The sequence below is a fragment of the Amborella trichopoda genome, chromosome 2 (assembly GCF_054954075.1).
Source record: "Amborella trichopoda isolate Santa Cruz 75 chromosome 2, AtrichopodaSantaCruz75HAP2 v2.0, whole genome shotgun sequence".
Lineage (NCBI taxonomy): Eukaryota > Viridiplantae > Streptophyta > Magnoliopsida > Amborellales > Amborellaceae > Amborella > Amborella trichopoda.
Window position 1 is genome coordinate 4,824,710 of NC_142337.1, and position 17,469 is coordinate 4,842,178.

Here is a 17,469-nt window from a genome sequence, read left to right on the forward strand (position 1 = left end):
CTAGACTTGATGCTACCATAGCTCCGATGGTGCATAGGAGTATCTCTCGCACATGCATACGCTTAACCCAAAGGTGGATATCTGGCTTTCTCGAACGATCTATCAATATGCATGTCGTGTGATAGAACATGAATGAGGTTTTGGCCCCCGTCTTAGTAGGCCACCATCACACACAAGGGTCAAACAGTTACTTGACTTACTCATCCAGGCATATTCTCAGACCTTATCAAGGGCTAACCCATAAACCCTCATCGGTTTGTTCTTCATGCCCAAGTAACATGGGTTTTTTCTAACCGACTGGCTTAGATCGTTAAGCATAGATCGGTATTAGCAAACCATCGTTTGCTTAGTATGGTTCACAAGGGACCACACCCCCACTGAGTTCATGTTCCACTATATCATTTTATTTTACAAGCACTTATAAGGCCTTTAAAAGCTATATAAATCCACCATCTCCCACTTGGCCCTTAAAGGCTTTACATTTTCTCTTTCTCACTTTTTCTCATTCTCATCTCTCTCTCCCAATTATAATCTTTCTCAAATCTTTTTACTTATTATCTCAATACATTAATCATGGCTTTCGTCATCAATCTTTTCATAAAAAGATTTATAGAGGCAATACATTTTTCTTTTTGCTGCTCGGATCTCATTCAAAAAATGGTCATAGCTCATCTTTCACATCGCATCGGGAATTATGGATCTGTTGTCGCAAAAGACCATCATTTACCCTCATTGCATGGGGTCGTATGTTCATGGGCTCAAAAGAGTTTTCCAAATAAGCTGCTCCCTTTTGTAGCCATACAACCAGCACCAAACATTTTGGTTCCATGGGTGAACAACTTATAGTCTGTTGTTCCATTTAGCATGTCAAATATTGGCAGGTGCTCCCACTGGAATATTTAGTTTATCTGGATCTTGATCTTTCTCAATCTCACCTCATCCTGATAAAACATGGTTTTATATGTTTGGAGTTCTTATGGAATTGTGGCTCCTATGAGCTGCATATCGTCACAGTACGGTCGCAGAAAATTCTTACTACCTCACATTGCACGAGGTGAAAGTCAAGTCGATTAAGAAATTTTTTAATCCATACGACCTCCACGATCACCAAATAACGCGCTACGCACTCTGTCTTCATGGTAGACAATTTCGTCACATCATGTTTTTTTTATTTCCAAGAAACTGCACCTCCTCCGAGCATGAACACATACCCAGATATAGACTTCGCATCATCTGGATTTGTGAGATAGCTTGTACCTGCATATCTGAATATCCAAGCAGCTAAAAAAAATGTGGGACTGTAGCAGCTTCTACTCAATTATTGCATATATAACATATACATTCTCAACATTCTATGCAGATATATCATAAGGTAGCATATCAAGTCTCTTGCAATATGTAATTCAATACCCGTTGCAAAAACTTTCATGAACCACAAAGGTTCAATCACACAAAACATCTTGGTAGTAAATTCATACAAACCAAGTTATATAATCAACACAACATGTGTTAAGGAAGCCCAGCATGATGTCATTCCTACAACATTCCATATGGTTCAAAGTCTTAGGTAATCGAAGATTCTAAATAACTAGAAACAGGGGTCAAAGCATATAGGTATTTAAAAAAAAAATACATGATAGTTTTTCTCCCACTTTTATAAATAACTTCAAGACACAATGTTTTTCTTTTTAATAAAAAAAAATTGACTTCGTGTACACACACACACACACACACACACACACACACACACACACACACACACACACATATATATATATATATATATATATATATATATATATATATATATATATATATATATACCATCTCATAATTTTATCCAAAATAAAGCATAACTAAATAATGTCTACTAAAGCTTTGACAAAATACTTCATTTTTGGCAATTATGGAGAATTTATCAAGAGATCATCATCACATGCAACACATAATATTACAGACATTATTGAGAGGATGGTCATCAAGACCAAGTTCTATCGGAACACTCCCTTTCTGCTTACATATTTGAATGAGCCACACCCATCTCTCGTGTTACATCCTTAGGGCTCAAAACCCTTAATCAAATCACATCTCCATGTGTATCACTACTACATTAAGTAGTTCATACTCAATCACAAGGAGGTACAAAAGTATAAGGTATTCAAAACCAATACTTTCAAATTTGTTAGCACTTATCACTTAATGTTTATACACTTCATACATATTCATAAAACAATTAGCCAAAATATAACCAAAGCACATTAAATAAAGTTATTGAATCCTTTTTCCCGATATGACTTTACCATATAATGTAGGATAGATTTCATACCTCAAAACTATGTAGTGCGGTACTTAGGTTTTCTTGATTCATCACTTTTATTTGTTTGACAGGCTTTTGTGATCTTGAAAGTACACACAACTGATGGAGAATATATTAGTCATTGGTTTCATATATCATGAAGTGTCAATCTCTTCGGCACTTGGATTCTCCTGTCTTACACTATGAAGAAAATATCTTCTTCATCCCATTATTTCAAATATTACAATTTTGATTATTGTACTGATCTTTAGCGATTCTATGCTACCACCAAGTCTCTCTATATATTCATTCATTTTGAAGAAACCAATATGCTTTTATAGGTCTTGTATTTCTTCTTCTTTCTGCTATTTTCAGATTGAATACTCTTCACATAGAGTTTCTTATCTTGCTAACTCTGCATTACATCTATATGAAGTTGTACTATAATAAACCATACTCATGGCACACTATAAAGCCTTTTAAAATGAGTCTTAAAAGTCTATATAATTGGGAATTCAAGGATGTGCCTTAACATGATACATCTGTTAATTTACTGCAGCATAGAACATGATTATCCCATAATAAAAATATGATATCTGTCAACTTATAAAAAGTTTATCGTCGAATCCTTTTGAGTATTGAAATAGATTAAAAAATATAAAATAATGATCAGTTCCATTCCTAAATCACACCATATAGTGAGTTTTCGTTTCAGTGATATTTAGGTCACAATGAAATTTTCTCAGCAGAAAATCAGATTGAGCATCTCTCAATAAAAAATTGTTTCTCTCAATTCTCAAAGAATTTCTTCTTAAAATTTTTTGTGTTAAAAACTAGACTCAAAACCAAATCATAGCATCATAGTTTGAATCTCAAATAATATTTTCCTTCAGATAAATAAATAAGTGACATTTATGTCACAAAATAAATCATGCTGCAGAATTACAGGATGAACATTATCTAATAAACTTGTTTTTTCTCTCTACTATCATGAAGTTTCTTTTTCAAACTAATTTTGTTTGAAATTAGACACATACTAGAAATACATATATTTTCACAAGCTTTATATCACTCTGTTAAGTCGGCATGATAAATATAGATATTTATGTCTTCATTGAATAACATACCAAATTACAAAAAATTCAGGATAATCTATCTTCAATCCAAAATTTTTATTCCTCTCTTTAAATAAGTTTTATTAGAAAATAGAATCAGAATGGAAGTCTAAAAATTTAGTGTGGACCATAAAACATTCTGTTAAGTATAGAAATAAAATCATGACTTCTAAGTTATGGAAATAGTTTTTGTTACAGAAAACAACACTTGTGCACCCTTCAATAAATTGATCATATCTTTCAAACCATAAGAAATTTTTTGATGAAATATTTTTTTGCTTGAAAGTAGACTCAATTTTGTGAATGAAGAGTAAAATTTTAGTAACAAATAAAATCATATGATTTTGAACTCAATGAATAGTTTCTGAATTTTACAAGGTCAGAACTGATACCCTTCATTGATGATTCCATAACCCTCAATTCCCTTAGGATTTTCCATTGAAAATTTTTAGGTAGATTCTACTCTTAAAGACACAAAATATCACTGAGGTATATAATAGAAACATACTTCATTATCTTATTCATATCACTACTCCAGAATAGCCCAGAATACTTATTCTGTAAAGTGCCTTTTTAGTGTTGGAGTATTTTAATAATTCTTAACCGTGGGTGTATTTCTTGACCATAAAGGTCATTAACTTTCTTATATCTCATTCCCAAACTTGATCTAAACTCAATAAAGAGAAAGATAACTAATGACATCAAGTATCAATAACACTGATACCAATGAAAGAAAGAAAAACCTATGTGATCTTTTATCAGGGAATACATTTTTTTTTTTCTCTTCACCCCTTTCTTTTGACAAAAGATCATTTACATGTGGACTCTATTATAATAAGATAAATTTCAAAATAAAATCAACATAATAATGAAACCAATATCTTAACAACTTGATGCCATTGAAACAACTATGTACTATCCTGAGAATAAAATATAAGATTGCAAGAAACAAAAGGAAGAGTGCCAGAGATTACCTCAACCAAGCTTATTACACCCCACACCGAGTCACCACCATCTGATGGCGTGAGATCAACAGTATAGCTTCAATCTCGAACCGAAAAAATAAATTTCGACCAAGCCATACCAATGGAACATGAGTCCCTTTGATTAGGTGAATTATCTTAGCAACCTAGTTTGAGAGAGATGAATTCTCTTTTTGCTAAACCCTAAAACCCGTAGCCATAAATCCATATTTGAGAGATAGGAGAGAAGAACTCTATAATCTAAACCCCTAGGTTCTTTCACAATGTGGGAGAGATAGATAAATTTTCTTAAGAGAGAAATAGAAAGATAAGGTGTAGCGATTTTTTGGTAGAGACAAATCTTTTTTATAGGCTTTGAATAAGATTAGGGTTTTCTTTGGCTTACCTCTTATTGTGAGATTGAACATCGACCGTTGATCAATGGTGACTTGTGGGGTGAGAGATCTGAGTCATCTATTCCATAGATGGGCCATCAACATTATGGAAGGTGCATGAACCATTATCCCCATTTTCTAAACCATTTTTTCATCAATATATTTAAATAAAATAAATATCATGCATTCTATAAAATTGCACGATCTATGCCACATATTCCATAAGGATATGTCAAATAATATCAAGTAGATAAATGCTACCAAATATAAATAAGATAAGATCCATATCAATTCAAATTGACCATATCTCTTTAAAATAAACTTGTTACAAAATAGATAAAGCCATGGTCAATATATCACTTCCAGGATTTGACTATATGCCACAAATCAAACTAACATTATCTTAAAAGCAAACAATAGAATCCAAAAAAGGTGGGGTGTGCCACCCTTTTGTGGCACATGTGAGCCCCCACCCACATGCCACATGGTAGGCCCATATGTACTATGGGCCCCCATGAAATATTATAAAAACAAAATATTATTTTTAAAATTAAATAAAATAATTTAAAATATATATTTGAATTTTTATAACTTTGTAAGAGCAATAACTGTATTTTTATAAGTCCAAAAATTACAAATAAAATATTGAGAGATTCATAAAATTCAAATAATAAAACTACAATAATTTCAATAATAAAATGAACACAATTAAATTAATATGATGGATAAAGGATCCATATGGTTTTAGAAATCTAATATGCAATAACAAGGTACTCCACCTTCAACTGTAGACTACAGACCATACTAGCTTTATCAAACCGACCCAGTGTTTCTCATGACCCACAGTCCAAGCAGGGGCTCATTAGCTGGTCACCAAAGTCCGGCTGATGAGCCAAGCAATCTTAGTCTGTGGATTTCTGGTCCTCCCCTAAAAACGAGTCAAGGTCACCTAGACTTGATGCGACCATAGTTCCTATGGTGCATAGGGGTATCTCTCGCACATGCATACGCTTCACTCAAAGGTGGATATCTGGCTTTCCCGAACGATCTATCAATATGCATGCCGTGTGATGAAACATGGATGAGGTTTTGGCCTCTGTCTTAGTTGGCCACCATCACACACAAGGGTCACACAGTTCCTCGGCTCACTCATCCGGGCATGTTCTCCGACCTCATCTAAGGCTAACCCATAAACCCTCATCGGTTTGTTCCTTATGCTCAGGTAATATGGGTTTTTCCCAACCGATTGGCCTATATCATTAAGCACATATCGATATCAGCAAATCATCATTTACTTAGTATGGTCCACAAGGGACCACACTCTCACTGAGTTCATGTTCTACTATATTATTTCATTTTACAAGCACTCATAAGGCCTTTAAAGGCCACATAAACCCAACAAAATTAGGTGACTATATTTAATTTATAAACTAAACTCAAAGTTCAAACGAAAATTTTCTTGAGCATTATGACACAACCAACCTATTAGATTTCACATTGTATAGTTATAATTAATTGTGACCTTCTTGTCAAAAGTAAATGGTTTTATTTGTATACAATCCCTTGTATATTATTGGCGGCACTTTAGCTGCCATTTGTGCTTAGTTTCCAAGCTTCTAATATTTTGATTGGCTGCAGTTGCTTCTATCATTTTTTATTTCGAAGGACAGGGGAAGAAGAGGTGGAATCCCCTTCTTGAGGTTGAAGAGGATGACATCAAGGTTTTAGTTGAAGATTTACAGTTTTTTGAGGAGAACAGAGATTATGCTCGAATTTTCAATAACTTTGACATGAAAACAACTACAAAGTTAATTAATCTCAGTATTTTTGGCATGATGTTTTTGTGAATCTCAAAATTTTTTATAGCATGGATGAGGTTTTTATAACACCTAGGATTTATAAAAATAAAATAAAGCTTCATCTCTATTCTTCTTCTGAAAACTATTTCCGGCAAAAAAAATCTCTATGATGGCTCTAAAATCAATTTTCAATACCAACAACAAAATTTGAAACTAAAAAAATGATACAGATCTTGCGGATATGTGAATATGTATTTTAGGGTAAAATTGACGTTCTAAATAATTTGTTACAATATACATTATTTTTAGTGCTTAAAATCCTAATTTTTTTCTCAACTATATGTTTAAGTCGATATGATCGACGTAAATGTTTAATTTTGGATGAATTATAAGGTGAGATTTTACTTACTTTGATGGGGCTAAAGCCCCATCAAACCATTTTCATTTATGTATTGAATTCTTGTTGTACTATGGTTGTTGAGGGTTTTTTTCTAGAAAATTGTTTTATGCGGCAGGGACCGCATTTCAACATTTACAGTCTTTGAGGTATAAAACATTCATTTTAAAAATAGATGCAAATAGGTGATTCATCTAAAAATAATTGAAAATAATGGTCCAACTGTTTTTGTAATAGAATTATTATTTTTAAAATTTTAAAGTTATTTAATTTTTTCATACTCCTTATATATAGGTTAGAAATTACATGTTCTTTAAAAATTAGTTCCAAAAATCCATATCAAAAATTCATTTTTACATATACCCATAGAAACCGTGTCGTATTCTTTGCGGGCATCAATTCGAACGTTAAGTGACCATAAGGATTTTTGGTCTTAATCAGTTTTCAGAAGGGTAAAAAGGGTAAATAACAATTAGGGTTTTTGTAATTAAAATAGAGACGAGGGGTTTAATCCTCTCTCTCTCAGGCGTCCACCGAAGAGTTTAGGGCAAGATTTCAGGCGAGGTTCCAGTGACTTCCGGGCAGTTTACGGCCAAGAGTTTACACCAGGTGAATGTTTGTTTGCATTTTACTTCAGAAATTTCAAAATAAGTGAAAGAAATTATGTTTTTGCCTTTTTGTCTTGTTGGGTTTAGGAAAAAAAAATGTTATGCTTTACTTTACGGCGAGAATCTGATGACATTATGCATTCTTTGTTTGTTTTTCGGTTTCGGTCTGGAAAATGCACAAAATGAACAACAGAAAACAAAAAAAAAATTAAGACAAAAATAAAAAGCCAGAAAAGAATAAAGAAAGAACAGAGAATGAATTTCTTTTTTATTCTTTCCATTTGGGATTTCCAAAAATTTAGAGAATGAAAAAATCTATTTAGTAAATAGGAAAAAAAAAAAAAAAACAGAAATATGGTTTGGGCAACTTTTTTTTTTAACCTTTTTATCAATTTTGGTTTGGACTTTGTAAAATGCAAATAGGAAAAACAGAAAATGCAAAAAACAAAATAAAAAGAAAAAAAATCGAAATATGTTGGGGCGTTTCTTTTATGCACACTTTTTTCAGTTTTGGTTTGGAAAATGCAAAAAGGAAAACAGAAAATTAATTGTGATATATTATTTGAATTATTGTATTGTTAATGAGTATTTACTTATTGTTTTGTTTCTAATATTTTTTTGAAATTTTCTTTTATAAATTTATTTTTATAATTTTTTTTTTCATTTTTCCATACCAAGGTTTAAAAAAAACGGATCGGTGAGCCGAATCATTCACACCCATACCTTTGTCCGATCGGTGGATCGGATATCGGATCCGATAATCCGCTAAATCGGCAAATTTTGTCCCAAATTTTTTCAAAAAATCACTATAAATAATTCTGTACTTCCATTATTTTGTAAAAATAGATGAATACTGAGATGTTGTTCTCCGCTCTGTATGTCTGTATAATTATTAACTATAATATAATATTATAATATGGAAAAAGTTTATATAAGGTTGCAACCTTAAAATGTAGAATTACAGATGCACCCCAAAAATCCATCGGAAAAGGTTCTTTCAATGTTGAAAAACCCTCGAATTGATCATCTCGACATCGAGATGTATAAATATGAAGAAAAAAAAAAATTTTAAGTCTCAGAAATAGTGCATCTTGCAATACATTATTTAGACCATCAATTTTCAAGATTTTCATATATTTATAGATCTACTTTATTTTAACCCTTTTGGAGTTCAAAATTTTATAATTAGATAAAAAAATAGATTTTCAAATAATCCTAACAATATTTTACACCAAAATTACATGTTATGATCAAATTTGGAGGTGTGCCTTGATTGTATTGTTTAAGGTTGTAACCTTATAGAAACCACATCCTTATAATATTGGTTCAAAATAATTTAAAAATATTAGAAAACACTTCCATATTATAAAATTTTTAAAAATAATTTTGCATCAAACATTTAGTCCAAAATTATCACAGCCTAACTAACTAGAATATTATACATTGAAACTGGAATTATTGGTTTATATTTGTAATCATTTTACCATACAAATAAGAATAAATTCGAAATTTATAATATCATCTAATTTTAAAATCTAATTTACAACTACCACAAAAAAGAAATTTTCTCGAACTTTGTGATACACTCAAGCTATCAAATTTCGCATCGGATGGTTATAAGCAATTGTGACCTCCTTGTTCAATAAGTAAATGTTCTCGTTGTATATTAAATGTTATACTAAATGTGATTATAATATTATACTAAATGGGATTCAATATTATACTAAATGTGATTCAAAAAACAAGATGGCTCTTGTATGTATATTTGAATTGCTTGTATATTTTTTATAATAAATGTAATTAGTTACAAAAATACTTTAAATTGTTAATATATTTTTTATACTTTAAGAATTAAAAACAAGCAGTGCTGTTATATATATGTTTTGCCACCCAAAATATATTTTTCCCAAATTAGTTTTCTATTTGAGCAAGTATTAGTGCTCTTGCATATATATTTGGGTTGAGTAGGACGCTTGGTCCTTTTTTTTTGGGGCAATTAACGCTTGGTCCCCTTGCAGCGCAAAGTTTGCACGCATAAAAACGGATGGCCAGGTGGGAGAATTTGCATGCATGGGACAAAGTTTGCATAGATTATTCCACATCGATAATTTTAAGGACAATCCATTTCTATAAAATGCTTGAGGCACACTTCTTTCATTGCATACCGATTACGTGGGACGCACGGTCAGGTGATGAGTATGATGCGATGACATTAGTTGAGATGGGCTGCCAATTTACTGTAGCGACACAATGACGTGTCCAATTTAGTGATGTCATACTATGCATAATCGTTGTGTTATGACGTTAGTCCACCGAGGTTGTACAGAAAAATCTGTGAATCCTATTTTATTATCAGATCTGAGACGGTCCAGTCGATTCTCGATCCGGATCGCCCAATTCTGGAACAGGACGGCGAATTTTAAATTTTTTAGACATTGTTCCATACGAAGGTTTAAAAATTCGCCGTCTCGATCTCGAATCGAGCGATCAGGATCGGGAATAGGTTGAACTATTCTGGATCCGATCATGAAATGGGATTTGTTGATTTTTCTATGCTGACGTCATGACATGGTGATTTTGTACAGTGTGAGGTCACTAGATCGTGTCGTTACAATAAATTGTTTTTTGAATTTTTTGAAAAATTGTTTTTTGAACTTTTTTAAGGGTAGTTTTGAATTTTTTTCAAGGGTAGATTTGAATTTTTTGAAAAATTGTTTTTTGAATTTTTTTCAAGGGTAGATTTGATTTTTTTTCAAAATTAAGGGCAACTGCCCATCTCAACTGACGTCATGACATCACACTTATCATTTGATCATGCGTCCCATTCAATCGGTACACAATGAAAGACGTGTGCCTCAAGCATTTTATAGAAGTGAATTGTCCCTAAAATTTTAGATGTGGGACAATTCTTTGCAAACTTTGTCCCATGCGCACAAATTCTCCCACCTTACCATTTGTTTTTATGCGTGCAAATTCTCTCATCTAACCATCCGTTTTTATGCGTGCAAACTTTGTAAATCATAGGGACCAAACATTAATTGCCCAAAAGAAAAGACCAAGCGTCTCGCTCAACCCAAATATATATGCAAGTGCATTATGTACTTGCTCAAATAGAAGACTAATTTGAGAAAATATATTTTGTGCGGCAAAATATATATGCAAGAGCACTGCTTATTTTTTAATTTTTAAAGTATACTAGCAACCCAAATATTGCTTAAAAAATATACTAGCAATTTAAAGTATTTTTTAAACTAAATACATTTATTATAAAAAATATACAAGCAATTCAAAATATATATGCATGAGCCATTTTGTTTTTTGAATCAGGATTAGTATAATATTATAATTAATAGTTATAGTAATTACATTGATGACCAAATCTTATATATTATTTATGGGAAAGTATATAATGAGACCATTTGCCTTTTGTACAAGATGGTCACAATTAATCTTGACCATTGGATGTGAAATTGGGTGGCTGCGTTTATTGCATTCACCAAGCTCAAAGTTCAAAAGAAATTTTCTCTAACTTTGTGACACACCTAAGCTATCAAATTTCACATCGGATGGTTGTAGGTATTTATGACCTTTCTATACAAAGGGTAAATGGTTTCATTGTATACAATCTCATATTTATTAATATATTTATATTATAAATTATATAATGTATTATTTTTTTGTTATAGTTGTAAATTAAATTTTTAGATCAGATGATATTATAAATTTCAAATTTATTCTTATTTGTATATTAAAATTATTATAAAATATAAATAAATAATTTCAATGTATAATATTATAGTTAGTTAGATTGTGATAATTTTGGATGAGTAAAGAGAATTAATAAATGTTTGATGTGAAATTAAATTTTTTTAATTTTATAATATAGAAGTGTTTTCTAATATTTTTAAATTATTTTGATGCAATATTATAATACAGACATCCAGACATGACAGCAACATCTCAATATTCACCTATTTTTACAGAGTAATGAAAGTACATAATGCACCACTCTTAATTTCTTTTAGAAACTAAATGAGCAATATTTTTAGAGATTTATAGTAATTTTTTGAAAATTTTTGGGACAAAAATTGCCGATTCTCCGATCTGACATGGGTATGGGTGTGAACGATTTGGGTCACCGATCTGTTTCTTTAAACCTTGTTCCATACTTTTATCTATTTTTCCTTATTCTACTATTTTAGTAATTATTTGATTTCTTAGACTGGTTTGATTGGTAAATTGCTGCGGTTCAGCCACGGTTCGGTTGCCGGTCCAGTCTTGACAACATAACTCCCAATTTCTAGGGTTTCTTGGGTCTTAGGGTTTAGCAGCCATGGCGACTACAAGAGTTCAACGTATTATGACCCAGCCTATTGTAAGACATTTTCTCTCTCATTGTTCCTTCGTTTATTAAAGTAGGCATTATTTTGTGCGCCCATTACTATGATATGGCATACTGATTTTATTTTCTTGTTTCTCCTCTACAGAATCTCATTTTCCGGTTCCTCCAGAGTGTAAGCCATTCTCTCTTTATCTTTCTGTGTACCCCTTGATTATCATGTGGTGATGCTATCAAGATATGCAGGCTTCATTTAAAAATATGGGATTTCTGCAATAAGTGTTCTTTATTTTCTTGTGTTCAGAAAGCTCGGATCCAGATTTGGCTTTTTGAGCAGAAGGATTTGCGAATTGAAGGGCGCATAATTGTAAGTGATTTTAAATCTGTATTCCTTTCTTCATGTGTTAAATATACATTTTGTGTATCTATTTCTTTGGGTTTTCAAAGCTGTAGCGTCCAGATTTCCATGTTTTAGTGTTCTCAAAAATTGCTGAGCTTTGGGGTTAAAGTTTCTTTTAGACCAAATGAACTGCCAAGGTTAACTTTTGTTTTATTTACTTTTACTCTGTTGGTTTGCTCTTTGCGCTGAAAGTGACCTTGTGTGATTGGTTCTGTTGTTTCTATGTTAAAATGATCGACATTTGTGTTTCTTGTTAAGCTTTATGGTAAACCAAGCCATTTGACCACGTATTATTTGGGAAAAAGTAAATGAGATAAATTCTATTGAGAATTAATGTTTGGCAGCACTTTTTTAATCATATATTAGGTTGCTTGTGAATTAACAGGAAGCCCTTCTTTATCTTTTATAGACTAAGCTATGGTGTTTGAATTTGGAATCCCCTTTGTTTAAAATTTTATGAAAGGCTAAACCTTCTAAATATGCTAGCTTAACCGAGTGGTTTTTTTGAGAATAGCTTAACCGAGTAGTTGATGGTAGGCTATTGAACAAACTGCGTTTAAGGGTGTTGGATTTGGCTAGAATGGTCTTTTTGGCGTGAGATGGCTCAGTTCCATCAAAATTCGATTGAATTGTCGGGGTTCTTTGGTTTTAATAACATTGATCCCTCCAGTTGCAGGGGAGATTGAATTTGGTTCTCCGACCTATCAATGGAGTTTTGTGTCCCATCTCTACAAGAATCCATGAAACAATCTTGTATTGAAAATAGCTTGCTGATGTTCATATCTTCCCCTACCGTTCAGTCCTTTGACTTGGAAGTTGCATCGATGACTCCACTTACTTTACTTTCGTTGCTCAACCACACTCTTCCACAACTTCACAGCGATCGTAGGATTATGCTTATTGATGGTCGAGTGCTGATGAATGCGGCTAGAGGTCATAGATGTTTATAATTTTGAAGGAAACAATGTATCTATGACCTCTAGCCACATTTATGTGCTGTGATAGATGTTTAAGCGCTTATTGACAGAAACTTACGGCAGAGAACAAAACAGAACTCTATATCTCCCTGATTCAACAAAATCGATGTTTATAATTTTTTGTCCGTGGGATTATGCTTATTGACGGTCGAGTGCTGATGAATTATTTTCAGTTCTCAACATTATCATAAGCTAAATTGATTGTGGCTGCCCTATCGTCAAAATTCTCTCTATTATGAGTAGAAATGACAGGGAAACCTACACTGAGTATGTTATTTTCTTTAAATCTATCTGACAAAAGTTTCTTGTCTCAATGGCAAAGGGGTTGATATTTGGGCCACCCTATCTTTGGATGGTTGTCTTTGACCTTGCAGGAGGCTTGTCTTGTGCTTCATCTTGTACCTTCAAAACCGATGATTGCTTAGTGTTTCTTTAAATTTATTTTGTTCTTTATATACAAACTGATGATCTGGCAGGGGTTTGATGAGTATATGAATCTGGTCCTGGATGATGCTGATGAACTCAACATCAAGAGAAACACCAGGAAGCCCCTTGGTGGGTAAAACATATTTACCTTTGTTCAACATATGTACCTAGTTTATTGTACTCTCTCTCTCTCTCTCTTCCTGCCATTAGTGTTAATGTCGTAGTTTTTTGTTTTTCTGCAGGCAGGATTCTTTTAAAAGGTGACAATATTACTCTCATGATGAGCACGTAAGGAAATTTATATCCCTTTCCAAAACCGTTACCGTGTTTCTCTTGTGATATTTAAAGTCTTTGAGCCCGTTTCTTTTCTTATTCCAGGGGAAAATGATTGGAGGATCTGGAGCACTCATACCCGATCGCGTTTGGATCGTATTATCATGTGTCTCCATCCTTGCACTTGAATTTTAAAATCTTAGAACACTCACAAATCCTCATTTACAATCAGAGCCTTCTTTGTACCTATGTTGTATTCGCTTTCCATTTTGAAGTAAAATAGTTGTTTCTCATTTACTTTGTGCACTACACTTGAGCAATGGCTGATTAAAATCCTATGTAAGAGTTTCATGCCAATGTGTAGCCCATTGGTATGAACAGGTGACTTCGAAGTATTATCCTCTCTCGACTTTCGAGTGCAAAAACTGGATCTGTCTCATGCATAACCCACATGAAAAAGTAAATTTCTTATAATTAATTAGAAGTTAGTAGAGAAAGGGACACAGGACAAAATGCATGGATAGATTAGTCTTTACGGTTCATAAACCATGACTAAAGCATCACCCATATTGAGATAGGCCAGTCATGTAGCTTACTCAAGGTGCCAGTGCTTTCCAGGGATTTTTTGACAGTATGGTAGAAACCATATAATTCCACATTTGTTTTCCGTTGGATAGATCTGAAATTTTTGAGTGTTTATACGTCTAAAGATCAAGCATCTATGTAAAATATTAATAAGTATTTTGCACAAATAAGATAATCAAAATAGCCCAAAAGCTTTGATGGTATTTTGGTTATTTATTTTTTATTAAGATAACTTTCTACATTTATACATCCCAATGAGATGCGACATCTGAATTTTATCTTGATCTAATTTGTAAAAAATAAAATATTTGGTGCTGTGTCATATTTCAAAATTAGGAACATTTAGAAAAGGGGAAATTCCCATTTCCATTTTTTTTTGCCATTTTACTCTTCTATGTGGGGCCGTGGAGGATCCGATTTCTCATTTTTGAGAAATGCTGATTTCTTTTTGTTGTGCATTTCAAGTTGCTAAATGAGTAAGGGTACTGATTTCATGCAACGGAAAAAAGAAAAAATTGATACCACGACATAGAAAATATTTTTTTAGTCTAATTAATGTTTTAGGTCTTGAAAGGATTTATTTTATTTTCAAATTTTTTGGATAGATTTATTATCATTAGATGAATAATGTTAAAAAATAAAAAAATGATTTTGAGTTTAGAAAGGTTAAGATCTTGAAATTCGTAAAATGAGTAGTCTAAATTCGTTTCTGGAGGGGATTCATTTTGCCGATATCTAAGATTCAAATTGAACCTTTTTTTTTTGGGGATTGATTATTGAGAAGAAGAGTGTGTGCAAAATATGGAGTCTTACAAATATTACAAACATGATTTTCTGGAAGTGTTGTTACAGTATACTATGATATAACCATTGCTCAACAAGTACTTATCGTACTAAGAGAGTGGTGAAAGAGAGTCAATAGAAATGAATAAATGCTAGGATGCAAAGAAGAAGAGTGTCGGGGATTTTCAATAAATTTCAAGAAATATTATAATCATGAACCTACATCTAAGATCATTTGACGCTTACAAAAATTCATATAGTTTACAAAAATATTTAGTTTTAAAAATCTCCTTCATATAAAGACTGTAACATTATTTTAGAAGAGTTTGACTGCGTATATGAGCTTGTGGTTATGGATGTTTGCATGAAGAGGTGAAATATAAGTACAAAAAATTTATAGGTGTCCAACAATTAAGGGGTGAAATTTAAAAAAGGTAAAAATAAACTGATTTAGGGATAATTTGATAAAAGAAGGAAAATAAAACTCTGAATGCGAAGTCAATGTTATGTGGATGATTGATTGTTTTAAGAAAGTGACAAACAAGGTTTTAGGAGAAATTAGAGAGAAATTTTTTTATGAAAAACCTTGGTGGTGGAGTGATGTGGTTTACAAGACCATTAATGCAAAAAAATCAGGTAATAAAACCTTGGTGATGAGGTTTAGAAAGCTATTAACGAAAAACGATTACGTTGTAAAACTTGACAATGTAATAATGACCAAAACTTGGAATGATATAAGAATGCTAAGAAAAACGATAAGAAAATAGTAGGACTAAAGAAAGTGAAAATTCAAACTAACAAGAATGAGAGAGGAAGTGTAAAGATTTAGATCATACCTAATGTATTAAGAGTGAGGATCATATGGTATTCGTGAAGGATGACGAGGTCAACGAAAGGTGGGAATTTATTTTCAAAAATTGTTAAACGATGAACACAATTGGAACATAGTGCTAGGATAACCTCTTACATAAATGTGGCTAGAGGTCATAGATACATCGTAGAATTAAGATATTTGAAGTGAAATAAACTTTGAATAGGATGAAGATAAGAAAGGCTTTAGGACTAGTTGGTATTTATGGGGGAATTGACATATACTAGCTAACCAAGTTGTTCAACAAAGTGTTGAGAGTAAAGAAATATGTCAGATGAATGGAAGAAAATAATTGTGATATATATTTATAAAAAATATAAAAGACATACAAAATTGTACAAATTATGGAGGGGTCAAACTTATGAGTCACGCTACGAACTTGTAGAAAAGAGTGGTCGAGCAAATAAAATAAAATAAAATAAAATAAAGTGGTGGGAGGGTGAAGGTGAAGTGCATGAAGTAAGCGGAGGGACATAAGCTGCTTGACAAGGAGGAGTGGGATAGGCTATAAGGCCACCCTTCTTTAAACCAATGTTTTTTTAAAAATAATGAACGAAAAGTATGAAAAGCAAAAAGGTGGATTCGGGACAGGCTCCAAATGGTTCGTTCTAAGGGGTACATGGCCGGTTCGATATTTATAAGAACCTAATCGGCTAGGATGATTCTCAACGCAGATTGGAATTATTATGGAAATTGGATTGTTTAGGATGATTCCTATTTTAGATCAAGTGATTTTAATTTAATCTTTTCCTTCAAACACTAACGGCATCATAGGATAAATCTTTGATTTGATAAAGCATCAACTGAAGTGAATGTCAAGGCCAAACCACAAATAAAGACTGGCAACGGCAACAAAAACTCTCTCTCTCTCTCTCTCTCTCTCTCTCTCTCTCCTTGGATTGACGTATAAACGGCAATTCATTTTTAGTTCTATGAAAATTATGCTATCTTACATTTTGGGTATGGTTTGTATAATGCGCCAACTTCAAAAGTAGGACGGACCTCTAAATTGTGTCGAAAAATGTATTTTGAATACTAAAAACACCAATAATAGCCTAAAATAATGTAATTTTTTTTTATAAAATTCAAAGCTCAAAAAATAATGTTGATCAGGCAGATTGATAAACATTTGAAAATCAAGAAAATAGACGGCTTAACAATACATTATTTCTAAAACTTAAAATCTTCTTTTTTTCATAACCATACATTTAAATGACAAGATGATCGAATTGAAGGGTTTTTA

The 17,469-nt window shown here is 32.3% G+C and overlaps 1 protein-coding gene across 7 annotated transcripts; it reads left to right on the forward strand.

Moving 5' to 3' along the window:
- Window positions 1-7,488: 7,488 nt before the first annotated feature.
- On the forward strand, window positions 7,489-14,280 carry LOC18443065 (uncharacterized). Of its 7 annotated transcripts, none has more exons than XM_011628288.3 (7): window positions 7,489-7,573; window positions 11,794-11,947; window positions 12,060-12,086; window positions 12,216-12,278; window positions 13,765-13,843; window positions 13,957-14,002; window positions 14,093-14,280. In XM_011628288.3, exons 2-7 carry the CDS (start codon window positions 11,906-11,908, stop codon window positions 14,100-14,102), a joined length of 267 nt encoding a protein of 88 aa, XP_011626590.1. In that variant the 5' UTR covers window positions 7,489-7,573; window positions 11,794-11,905; the 3' UTR covers window positions 14,103-14,280. The 7 variants fall into 7 exon arrangements, with proteins under 7 accessions (XP_011626590.1, XP_088713654.1, XP_011626589.1 ...); XM_088857528.1 differs by having other exon boundaries at window positions 13,957-13,974; XM_011628287.3 differs by having other exon boundaries at window positions 11,826-11,947.
- Window positions 14,281-17,469: the final 3,189 nt, after the last annotated feature.

Bases quoted from the DNA above. Each gene is read 5' to 3' on its own strand.
- LOC18443065 (XM_088857528.1), top strand. From the start codon at position 11,906: ATGGCGACTACAAGAGTTCAACGTATTATGACCCAGCCTATT. The intron at 11,948-12,059 runs GTAAGACATTTT...TCTCCTCTACAG, and splicing joins GTATTATGACCCAGCCTATT to AATCTCATTTTCCGGTTCCT. The intron at 12,087-12,215 runs GTAAGCCATTCT...TCTTGTGTTCAG, and splicing joins TTTTCCGGTTCCTCCAGAGT to AAAGCTCGGATCCAGATTTG.